We start from the raw sequence: 12,649 nt of genomic DNA on the forward strand, positions 1-12,649 counted from the left end.
TGTATTTTTGGATGATATCATGTTTTTAAGAAACTTTGATACTTCATGTGTTTATACCCTAAGTATTTTGTTCTTTATCTTACTTACCTTTCTTTAAAACATATACTTTAAGCCCTGGCCAGTGTGGCTCAGTTGGTTAAATGTTGTCCCATGCACCAAGAGGTCCCTGGTTTGATTCCTGGTCAGGGCACATACCTGGGTTGCTGGCTCAGTCTCTGGTAGGGAGTGTGCAGGAGGCAGCCGATTGATATTTCTCTCTCACATTGATGTTTCTTTCTCTCATTTTGTTTTAACAAGATATGGATTGGAAACAGGCATGCTTTTATATCCAAAGTGGGTTTTTTTTTGTTTTTTAAAATTTATCTTTATTGTTGAAAGTATTACAAATGTCCCCATATATCCAAAGTTCTTAAAGTTAGGTAGACTCAGGCAATATCTTCTTTTCTTAAAAAATAACTACAGCCTGGCTGGGCGTGGCTCAGCGGTTGAGCGTTGAGCTAGGATCCAGGTGATCGGGGTTCTATTCCCGGTCAGGGCACATGCCCGGGTTGCGGGCTCGATCAATGACTCTCTCATCATTGATGTTTCTATCTCACTCTCTCACTCTCCTTTCCTCTCTCTGAAATCAATAAAGATATATTTTTTAAAAAATAAAAAAAATAACTACACATTTAATAGCAGAACCAGGCTTGAATTCAGGCCTTTGAGTGGTAAGAAAATTCCAGCAGGTTCTAGTTCCAGCTCTATAACTTACTTTATACAAGTCACTTAATCTGTGTTTAGATCCTCTTCCCTAAAGTTGCCTGTTTTGCAGGCCTTTTATGTGAATCCAGTGAGATAATATGGAAATAGTTGTAATTTATTTGTATATTTAACTTTTTAAAGTGAACATATTCCTGGAAAGTTGTAGATAAATCACATTTTTTACGGTTAACATGAGTTAAATCATGTTAGTTAACGTGAGTTAAATCACGTTTTTTATTGAAAGAAAAAGTAATGTATACTTTGAAACAAAACCTGTGGTGGTCTTTTTTCTGAAATCCTTGGTAATGCAGATAATTACCTACTTTTTCTGTTATGGACTTAAGAGTATTTCTTTTTAATATGTCTTTATTGATTTCAGAGAGAGGAAGGGAGAGGGAGAGAGAGTTGAAACATCAATGATGAGAGAGTTGTCATTGATCGACTGCCTCCTGCATGCCCCTGACTGGGGATTGAGCCTGCAACCGAGCATGTGCCTTGACCAGCAATCGAACTGCAGTCTTCTGGATCCTAGGTTGATGCTCAACCCCTGAGCCACAAGGCCGGGCAAGAATATTTTATAATGGGTTTTACTGGAAATGGGAGCCACACAATAAAATCTCAGGATTGTATGTCACTGAAAAAGGGCATTCTAAAGGAAAAAGTTATTTAAATGCTGAACCCATAGTATTGTAGAATGACCACACTAGAACTCAAGACTGGGTTCTAGTCCTGAGTGGCTACTGATAGTTGTGTTTGGCCTTGGGCCTTAGTATCTAAGTCTTAATTTTCTTGTTTGTAAAATGTGGATAATAATGCCTTCCCAGCCAGCCCACAGAGTGTTTATGAGACAAAAGAAATGACTTAGGGTTTGTTAAAATGCTTTGTAAAATCCAGTGGTCTGTCTTTTAAAATTATTATTATTTACTTTTACTTATCTTTTTAATGTGTCTTTATTGATTTCAGAGAGGAAGGCAGAGGGAGAGAGAGAGAGAAAAACATCAATGATGAGAGAGTCATTGACTGGCAGCCTCCTGTATGCCCCCCACTGGGGATTGAGCCTGCAACCTGGGCTTGTCCCTGACCAGGAATCGAACCTTGCGCTCCTGGATCCTAGGTCGATGCCCAACTGCTGAGCCATGCTGGCTGGGCTACATTTATTTTTTACTGTGAATATTGCATTTCTGAAACTTTTGTGTAAAAAAGTGCCTGCTTGAGGAATGTAAAATTGTCCTTTTGGTGTGGGGAGGAGGGGGCTGTTATGAGAAGTAGAGAAAAAAGAACCAGGGCTCTGGGGAAGCTAGGCAAACCCTAAATACTACTTTGATCACTAAAGTACACAGTGCATTCAAGCTTCTATCCCCTGTTCTGAGGCTGCACTCTCATAGGCATGCCCCTTTACCTCTCTAGGGCTCCAACAGCCTGTTTCCCATTGTTCTCCCATGTGGTTGCCCTCACCCTGCTGGCTTCTGACACTCTTCTTGTTGAGCCATCCTAATTTTATGTGGATGCCCTCCTTACCCTGCTGGGCTCTGGCACTTTGCTGCCTGCTGTCTTCTCCACCTCAGGCACTTCCTTTGTCCCTATTTGGGCTGTGACTACCCTACCCTGCTCAAATCACTCTGCAATCCACCTTGCTTGGCCTCCCTTAATGAGTTTTGAGCTGACTTGTCCAAGAAGGGAATGTGTAAATAGGAACTCAAAACAAAACAGCCCTGTAGCACAGTTAGTATTTGGTTGGTTTTCTTACCCTGGAGAAGGAGGTGCTTAGTGCAAAGTCTGGCACCAGAGGTGTCAAATCTAAAAAGTATTTAAAAAGTGTAAGAAAGAGATTAAACGTTGCAGCAGACAGTGGAAGCTACACTGACACTCTCCCGTTGCCAAACTGGAATTATAACTAAAATATAGAAAAGCCATCCTGAATAATCAACTGCAACTGAAGACGAGCTGGAGAGCACCCTTATAACCAAGGAGGAAAAGTAGAGACCACATAGAGAATGGTAGGAAGTGTGGAGGCCCGAAGGGTTGGCTGAGCTCCCACAGGCAGCAGCTGAAGGTCCAGAGCGATAGGATAGCTCAGCTGTGGGGGGTTCTCACTGAGGACTCTGGGGCCTACCAAGAGCACCAGAACTGAGAAGGGTGCCCACATAACAACGGACTGTGAAAAGCATCAGAGTTTTTGTCTGCCAGGGAGAAACAGCTGGAACTTCAGGCACCCTCTTGAAGAGCCAACGCACAAAGTTTCGTGTACAGCCACTCACCTTGGGGTCAGGCAGAGGGAGGGAGGGCAGAGTGGACTGGAGCTGTGTGAGGAGAGTCTAGGGTTGTCGGGTCTGGAGATAGAGCTCAAATGGCACCCCTCTGGATTCCTGTGCCGAGTCATTTCCCCATACTGCAGACGACATCTTTCTCAAGCAGTTTGCTGCTTTTGTGGGAGGGTCGGGGGGTGAGCAATTGTACCACCTTGCTGGAAAATCTCTCACCCTACCCAGAGGAGTTTCTACAGCCTGAGGCTCATTAAGAGAATCAGATTAATCAGCCTACAAGTAGAGTCAGGCTTCAGAGTGCTTTGAGTCTTTGCCTGATCTGCTTTAGGACCCAGGCCTTGGAAAAGCAGACTTTGGTGTGCATCTTGGTCCTGTCCAACTGCACCCAGCCCCAGCAGAGGAGACCTCAGCCTAGGGTTATTGATAGCTCCAACAGGGTACTTGGGGCCAGTTATAATCAGTGTCTGACATTGGCCTGCACCAGGGACCCTCCAAAAAGACTAAGAATCCTAGCAGATCTACCTAATACATAGAAACAAACCCAAACAGGCAGCCAAAATGGGGAGACAAAAAATAAGCCCCAAATGAAAGAACAAGAGAAGTCTCCAGAAAAAGAGCTAAATGAAATGGAGATAAGTAATCTAGTGGATATAGAGTTCAGAATTCTGATTGTAAGAATGCTCAAAAAATCCTTCTGCTTTTCACAGTCACTTGTTATGTGGGCACCTTTCTCAGTTCTGGTGCTCTTGGCTGGGGAGATCATCCTGGGGTTTAGGCCTCAGAGTCCTCAGTGAGAACCTCCCACAGCGTGAAAAAGGATATGGAAACTATGAAGAAAATCAGGAATGACAAAGCAGAAATAAAGAATATATTGGAAGGAATAAACAGCAGATTAGAGGAAGTTGAAGATCAGATCAGTGAATTAGAAGACAAGGTAGAAAAAAATCATTCAGTCAGAGATCCAAAAAGAAAAAACAATTAGAAAACAGGACCACAGTCCAAGGGAGCTGTGGGACAACATGAAATGTAACAGTATTCGCTTTACAGACGTACCAGAAGAGGTTGAAAGTAAGCAAGAGTTAGAGAACCTGTTTGAAGAAATAATGGCAGAAAACTTCCCTAACCTGGTGAAGGAAAAAATCACACAAGTTCAGGAGGCACAGAGAGTCCCAAGCAAGAAGAATCCAGAGGCCCATGCCCAGACACATCATAATTAAAATGCCAAGAATCCAAGACAAAGGGAGAATCTTAAAGGCAGCAAGAGAAAAGCAATCTGTTACCTACAAAGGAGCTCCAGTAAGGCTGTCAGTTGACTTCTCATCAGAAACTCTACAGGCCAGAAAGGAATGGCATGCAGTGTTCAAAGTAACTGAAAACAGGGATCTGAAACCAAGAATACTCTTTCCAGCGCAAGGCTTCATTCAAAACAGATGGTGAAATAAAGAGCTTCCGAGAACCAAAAAAGGCAAAAGGAATTTATCACCACCAAACTAGCAATGCAGGAAATGGTAAAGGAACTACTGTAATTAGAAGTAGAAATAGAGAGATAAACAGGCATAAATAATTAAAATGACAATAGATAAGTATTGGAAAACATAGGCAGCAAAACCTCAGACATCTCTTGTAGCAACATATTTGCCAATTCATCTCCTAGGGCAAGAGAAACAAAGGAGAAAATAAATTGGACTACATAAAAATAAAAAGCTTCTGCACAACAAAAGAAGCCATGAACAAAATGAAAACAGAGCCCACTCTGTGGGGGAACATATTTGCCAAAGGCACATCTGATAAAGGGTTAATATCCAAAATTTATAAGGAACTCATACAACTTAACAAAAGGAAGAAAATCCAATTAAAAAATGGGCAAGGGACCTAAATAGAGACTTCTCCATGGAGGACATACAGATAGCCAAGAGACATGAAAAAATGCTCAAACTTAGTACGTTCCTGATGGGAATGCAGACTGGTGCAGCCATTATGGAAAGCAGTATGGAGTTTCCTCAAATTAAAAATTGAACTGCCATTTAACCCGGTGATCTCACTTCTGGGAATATACCCTAAGAAACCCAAAACACTAATCAGAAAGAACTTATGCTCCCCTATGTTCCTAGCATCACAGTTTACAATAGCTAAGATCTGGAAACAGCCCAAGTGCCCATCAGTAGATGAGTGGATAAAAAAAGCTGTGGTCCATTTACATCATGGATTAATTATTATGTAGCTGTAAAGATGGATCTCTTATCCTTTGGGACATCATGGAGGGAACTGGAGAGTATTATGCTAAGCAAAATAAGCCAGTCAGAAAAAGACAAGTACCACATGATCTCACTCATATGTGGAATGTAATAAACCTAATAAACTGATGCACAAAACAGATTCAGGGACATAGAAGCTTTAATCAGACTGAGGGATCTCAGAGGGAAGGTGGAGATGGGAGAGTGGGTGGGGAGAGATTAATCAAAGAATTTGTATGTTTATAAGCATAATCCATGGTCACAGACATTGGTATGGGGAAGGCCTGGGGGGGGGGGGGGATGTGGGGTGGAGGGGGTCAGTGAGGGAAAAATGGGGACATCTATCATACTTTCAACAATAAAGATAAATTTTAAAAAATAAAAAGTATGAGAAAAAGGAAAGACAAATGATTAATTAAAAAAAGGCAAGAATAACGACTGGAATCTAAAGAACTAGCTGTTACTGAGAAATGGACTCAAGTAATGAAAGAGAAACTACAGCATCATGGGGTGGGCAGTAAAAGTATAAGGTAGATGTTTATTTCAATCATTTCTGAAGATATTACTGTGTTTGAGTAGTCGATATTTATAATTTTAACCACAGCCCATCATGGAAAGGGCGTATTTTAATTGCGTTGTAGAACTACCAAAGGTTATGTGCTTCATATATTCACACACCAAGACAAAAGAATATGTAATCCTTTTAAAAGTACCTTTTAAGTTTTCAAGGATTAATCTTTATTTTAGAAAATTAACTCATTTAGAGTTCACCAATCTCTTATTATTTCAGTTAAGATGCCATTATGATTTTATTTTTTTGTATGAAAATGAAGTTGTCCTCCCATCAAGTGTTCCTAATTGCATCTGGGTGATTTTTTAGTCACCCCGACTAGAAATGTCAGCATGATGTTTAATCTATCCTTTTTTTCTTGCTGCCCACTTCTAGTTATTTTCTCTTCTGTCAGTTCTGACAGTGTAAATATCCTGCCATACACTCCTTGCATTCTCCCATTACCCAGTTCAAGCTTTCATTACTTTTTATGTGGGTTTTTGCATTTACCTCAATTCATTTCAGTAAACATTATGCAAGTACCTTCTGCATCTTTGCCTTGGGTTTCCTACAGTGCCTCTCTCTTACAGGTAGCTAAATTAAATGCCTCTAGAAGCCAAGTTCAGGAGTGATAGGGAAGGTACTGTAGTGAATTCAGTGCCTGCCTATCTGTGTATTTACTGAGAGCTGAATTAAGGGTGCATTATTGCCACACTTTTCAAATCTTTAAGAGAAGGTGGAAATTCATATTTTTATGTGAAATCTTAACATTTCTTCACCTCTGTTCTCTATGCTTCTCCCACAAAAAGAAGTTTGACGTTGCATTTTAATATATTAAAGACTGAGAAGTCCTACAGTAAAATTTGTTTAAGATTCTGGACTACTTGGTCTGGCCTAAGAGACTTTTTACCAACTGACTCCATCCTGCATGTTGATGCTAGAAAGAATGTGCTAGATACCTTCTCATTTCTGGTGTTTAGTTGGCTTATTCTTTTAGCCTGTAATGCTCCCATACTCTTGACCTCATTCCTCACTCAATTCATCTGATCCTGGCACATTGTGGTCTCTTAATTAATAGCTTTCATATCTTCTGCTCCAGACAGGGACATTACACTTAGTACTTTGCATATAGTAGGTATTTAATACATGTTTTTTAAGATTAGGCTATTATATAAAGTCTGCATTGATTCTATATTTGTAAAAAAATGATTTAAAAACATGTAATTCAAGTATATAGAAATAGTCTGGAAGGATATTTACTGTACAAGATGTTAACAGTGGAATTATAACTATTTTAAAACTTCTTTTGACTTGTCTGTATCGTTACGTATAGGCATATATTGTTTTTATAGTGTAGAAAATTGCTTATAATTTAAAAATATTGTTCAATTTAATTTTTATTTTTAAGATTTTGTTAGGTAAATGAAACATCTTCATCCAGACAAAATAAATAGTAAAATTTTCTGAATACTGTATATCTGTATTAAATATGCATTCACATGCTGCTGAATGCTAAAAATGCTCAGAAATAAAGATAAGAATTGTAATAAGATCATTATTTGGATAAAATATTATTAGGACAGGTTGTAATACTGTTAAGTGACAATAAACTTGTAATAAAATACTCATATGGGATTATTGTGACTTGTTTTTCCTACAAGATTACAGATAGGATAGTTGAGGAGAGCCACAGGTAAATATTAAGCTCTGTAAATATAATAGTTTATGTAAATATGTAGTAGTGTTCTTTTAATTCTCAGCATAAATTTGAAAAAACAACATGAAATCTAATTTAAATTTTTTCCTTTTCTCTTTAAGGAATCAAGGAAGGACTGAGGTAAGATTATTTCCATTTAAATTTTATTTAAAACATGAGATTATTTTACTATGCATTAGTGATAGTAAAGAGAGGGTGGTGTTTGTATTCTGGAAAACTCCACATCAAACTAGTAGCTAATGGTGAAGAACACATAATAGTATAAACACCACTCTCGTGTGAATGAATGGACTTCTTTCTAGTTCATTCTTAGCATTTTTCTACTTTGACCTAAAATATCCCCTCTCTCAGTACTTATGAAACTTAATATTACTTCAGTAATATTTTAACATTATTTATTGTAGTAGAGGCATTTGATTTGGATTTTTGAGGGCTTTAGATCTTGACTCATTAAGTTCAGGACATAATTTATGGTTCCTAGCACACAATAGAGAGATATTAAATAAATACTTCATAATCTTCCTAAATCCCTTCGATGTAAAATGTGATATATATATATTTTTAATCCTAATCTGAGGATATTTTTCCATTGCTTTTCAGAGAGACTGGGAGGGAGAGGGAGAGAGAGAGAGAGAGAGAGAGAGAGACAGAGAGCGCGATAGCAATCTCGGGTGCGCCGAGGAAGTCCCCTTGGTCAAAATTGAACTCGGGACCCTTCAGTGTGAGGGCTCACACTCTAACCACTGAGCAAAACTGGCTAGGACTAAAATTTGATATTCTTTTGGGGAAATCTAGTATATAGTAAAAATCATTTTGAAAGAATGCCTGCTATATCTTTTTATTCTAAACCTCAACGCTGAGTTATCCTTGTAAATATTTAGTTGTATTTATGAAAATAGTCAAAAATTAAACAGCACCTTGTACACATACAGTAATCGTTAAGAACTAAAACAGAAATGTATCCTCTGCTTATGGGAATGTTTAAGCTTTCTGAATAGCTTACTTTTCCCCCTTCAAGTACAGTCACTTTATTAATACACTCTTTCAGCAAATACTATTTCCCTTCTATGTGCCAGGTACATTCTAGGAGATAGATATGTATAACATATGTATATTTATATTTATTTATTTAAGGATATAAATATAACAAGGCATGGTCTCTTGACCTCAAAGAACTTAGGGGTAAAACTTGTATCCTTATTTTGGAAATAGAATTTCTTCAGCCATAGATCAGAGAAAACATTTGAAAGATATTTATATTTATAATGGTAGATTAGCCCCATTATTCTGACAAATGGGAATAGAATCTGTCTTTTTATGACTGAGTATTGAAAGAATTATGGATAAAGTTTAAAAAATGCTTAAATGACTGGAAGAGATTCACATTAAAAAAATTATTTGATTTATAATCAGAGTTTTTGTACTCTTGAATACAAAATTTTATTGTAATGAGCTCTGCTTAATGTGTCTATTAGGTGTCATTTACTTTGAATGAGGATCTTGCAAATATTCATGATATTGGCGGAAAACCAGCTTCAGTCAGTGCTCCTAGAGAACATCCATTTGTCTTGCAAAGTGTTGGAGGACAAACATTAACAGTATTTACTGAGAGCTCATCAGGTAAGTCAGAATAGAATTACTTAATGTGATTCCTATACATGTTGAATAGATTTTCTGTCTCAACCTGCACTCTAAGGTCATTACCAAGGCTGTTCCACCTATTGTTCTACCTCTGTTATTCATATCGTGCTCTCTTTATTGTGATTGATGAAATTTTGGCTGTTACTTGAATCATTTAATTTCCATTTGGGGCATAAAGAAATAGAACAAAGCAGATGGAAAAGTGGTTCACCAAGCTGTCTCCTAGGATGTTGAAGAAACAGTATTCTGAGTTTTGCCAAGATAAGGTCATCCTTGCCTGTTTTGATGAATTGATATTCAGCAACTATAAGTTGTTGTTTTTTGAAAAAAAGATGCTTGATATTAGGGAATATTTTAGTCTGAATTTTTGCTCTCATATGGTTTCTATTACTAAGGGCCTATGTAATGCAGAGATTAACTCTTTAAAATTGGTTTTGACTTCCAGGAAGCTCTGTGTAAAATATAGTTCAGTTTTGTGTGTTTGTGTATTCAATGACTCAGGAAAAGTGTTTCAGCTTGTGAATTAAATACATAGAGAACTTTTTTGCTGCATATGTATATGAATTTATGTTTATTTTCATTGTTTCTTGGTTTTTAACCACTGAATTTAGAATATTGCTATTGAAGCAGCAAGCCACCTATTTTAGTGGAGCTAATTTCTCATATATAATTCAAAAAGGTTTTTGGTGGTATAAAAGATCCATAATTTTGTTTTATCTTCATTAAACACTACAAAGAAAGCTATAGTATAGCCCGGCCAGTGTGGCTTAGTAGATAGAGCATCGTCCCATGCACCAAGAGGTCACTGGTTCGATTCCGAGCCGGAACACATGCTTGGGTTGCAGACTCGATCCACAGTAGGGGGCGTGCGTGTAGGAGGCAGCCAGTAGTTGTTTCTCTTTCATCCATGTTTCTGTCTCTCCCTCCCTCTCCCTTCTTCTCTCGTTAAAATCAATAAAAATATTTTCAAAAAATTATAGTACTTTGTTAAGAACATCATTGTTTAAAGAATGGAATATGCTCAGATAACATTTTTGTGGTATCTTGGTTTACCAGTAGCTGCATAAATCGGGTTTTAAAAATTAGTCCTTTTCTTTTTCCCCCCCATAAATAAAGAAACTAAAAAATGGTAAACTAGAACTTTTCAGTCATGTGATTTAATGTTAAAGAATTATTTTATTGCATTCTGATGCTATAATATTTTGAATAATTTATAATTTAGTATTTATGGGAGGTAGAAAATGTTAAACACATGCATTTTCTGCCCTGGTCTGTGTGGCTCAGTTGGTTGAGCGTCATCCTGTGCACCAAAAGGTCACCAGTTCGATTCCCAGTTAGGGCACACCCCTAGGTTGTGGATTTTGGTTCCATCCCTAGTTGGAGTGCTCAAGGCAGTTGGTTGATGTTTTTCTCTCCCTGTCCCTTCCTCTCTCAAAATCAATAAAAACATATATTTTAAAAAAAATACACATTTTCTTGTGGAGAAGATTCAACCATTCAATAGATGTTTATTGTGTCAAAGTTGTACAGAGCATAGCATAGGCATATCTAGGGAACCTGAAATTTGCCCTGTGATCGACGGGCTTTAGCAAGACCTATTGAACCTGTGAGGTTTTCTCTACAAAATTTTGTGATTGTCCTGGAATGGAAGAGGCGTGGAACCAAGATGGTAAAAGGGAGACAGAGCCTGGAAGAAAGTTTGAGGTAGGGGAGCTTGAATTTCCCTGTAGGATAAGGTACCCTGTTTCAGAATTTTTACATCATATTATATTGCTGGTTTTTCCAAAGCATGATTCATTACTGGTACTTATACAAAAGACAGTAATTTAGAAAGCTAAGATTTATTATCCTCAAAATTAATCTTCCATTGTTAATCTTGTAAATCCTTTAGTTAGTGTTGTACATTTTGTGTTCACATTTCTGGTTACAGTGTACTTCAAAGTAAATATGGTATAAGGATTATCTTGGCAGGAATGGGAAGGGATCAAGATTGTCATCCTTATTCTGGAGTTTGGACAATATGTTCTGCTTTGTAGAACTGTGCTAATACAAATACAGGTCTAAGTTGCTATTAGATGGTATACACTATAAGGGAATTTTTTCCTTCTTAATCTCATTAATCATTTCTGTTTTGTGTCATTGTTCTTTGACACTCTGTACTTTTCTGTGCTTTAATTTCCTTATTAGTGAAATAATTGTTATAATTATTTACATGTATGTATAAATATAAGTATATTTATAACAGAATGATATGATATATAGTAAATGCTCAATAACTGTTACTACTAATATTAACATTAAATCTTATTTTTAAACATTTTAGGTTTCAAGTTTATATTAGGGCATGTGCATGCATTTTAAATACTTTAGGTTTCAAGTTTATTTTAAGGCATGTGCATGCATTTTAACTCTATCCGGTGTGTATCACTTGATAAAATTCAGCCAATAGAGATTTTTATGTTCAGTGTTTTTGATTGGATGTCCGAGAAAGAAATTTCTAGAATTGTTACTAACAGTTTATTTTCTTTTCTGAGGAGTCTTACGTCATTTACTGTTTCTGCTCATTAAGGCATCAGTTCTACAACTGGGTTCCATGACTCTTTGACTGCCATGACATATTTAAAATGCTAGATATGTATGTATATGTGCATGTTTTTCTATAGGACAGGAACATAGCTCTCATTGGAGTCTCAGAGAAGTCTGTGACCCAAAAAAGCTTTAGGGCCACCACTGTAGTGTTAACTTGGTTGGTTATGAACCTGCCAGAGTATAAGTAATTGAGCCATTTTACATTAAGCATTTATTTTACATCAAAATATACATGAGGCAGGCATTATCTTGAATATTTTTATGTTTTCTCTCAAGCATACGAGTGTACTTAACTTATAAAAAAATTACTTTTTAGGCTCTTTATTTCTTTTTAATAGTACAACACGTCTATAAAACAGAATTTTCTAAGAAAAATTAAAACCTATTTGAGTTCATTGTATTGAGTTGTGTGTTTTTTTAATAAGAGAAATTTTATTCTGAAAGTCACATAGGTAGAAGGAGTGAGTGGTAGAAGAAATGGGCTCAGGGAAAAAGTTACAGAGGCAAAAGAAAGGGCCCTTGGAGCTTAGAAGAGAGAAAGCTAAAGGTAATAGGCCTGGGAGAAAGGGGAGGGGGAGGGGAAATGTGCAGCTGTGCTCCGGGGAGGGTGAGCACCCATTTGTGTTGAGTTTAATTTAATTTTAATAACTTCATTCCTTCTGTTGTCATACTTTTGCTAGTTTTTGAGAGATCCCTTTTCAGCCAATTTTTCTAATGATTGAGTGTCTACATATTTAAGTGTCTTTGGGGGATGGGATTAGAAGGGAATGATGATATGTTTTACAATGCTTCTTAATTCAAACAATCTATATTTCTTGAGAATTTTATGAATACAATTAATTTGTATCTACTTGAGTATTCCTACCTCAAGGACATGTTTTTAGAGGACATTTTGTTTTTGTTTTTGTTT

General features: G+C 37.1%; 1 protein-coding gene across 1 annotated transcript in view; it reads left to right on the top strand.

Annotated features, from left to right (window-relative positions):
* GTF2F2 (general transcription factor IIF subunit 2) overlaps nt 1-12,649 on the top strand; it is a 132,445-nt gene that overhangs the window by 20,993 nt on the left and 98,803 nt on the right. Inside the window, exons 3-4 of the mRNA XM_016205436.2 lie at nt 7,611-7,629; nt 8,985-9,129. Of these exons, the coding sequence (XP_016060922.1) occupies nt 7,611-7,629; nt 8,985-9,129 (164 nt within the window). The remainder of the gene's footprint in view (nt 1-7,610; nt 7,630-8,984; nt 9,130-12,649) is intronic.

Source organism: Miniopterus natalensis, chromosome 2 (assembly GCF_054644295.1).
Source record: "Miniopterus natalensis isolate mMinNat1 chromosome 2, mMinNat1.hap1, whole genome shotgun sequence".
Classification (NCBI taxonomy): domain Eukaryota; kingdom Metazoa; phylum Chordata; class Mammalia; order Chiroptera; family Miniopteridae; genus Miniopterus; species Miniopterus natalensis.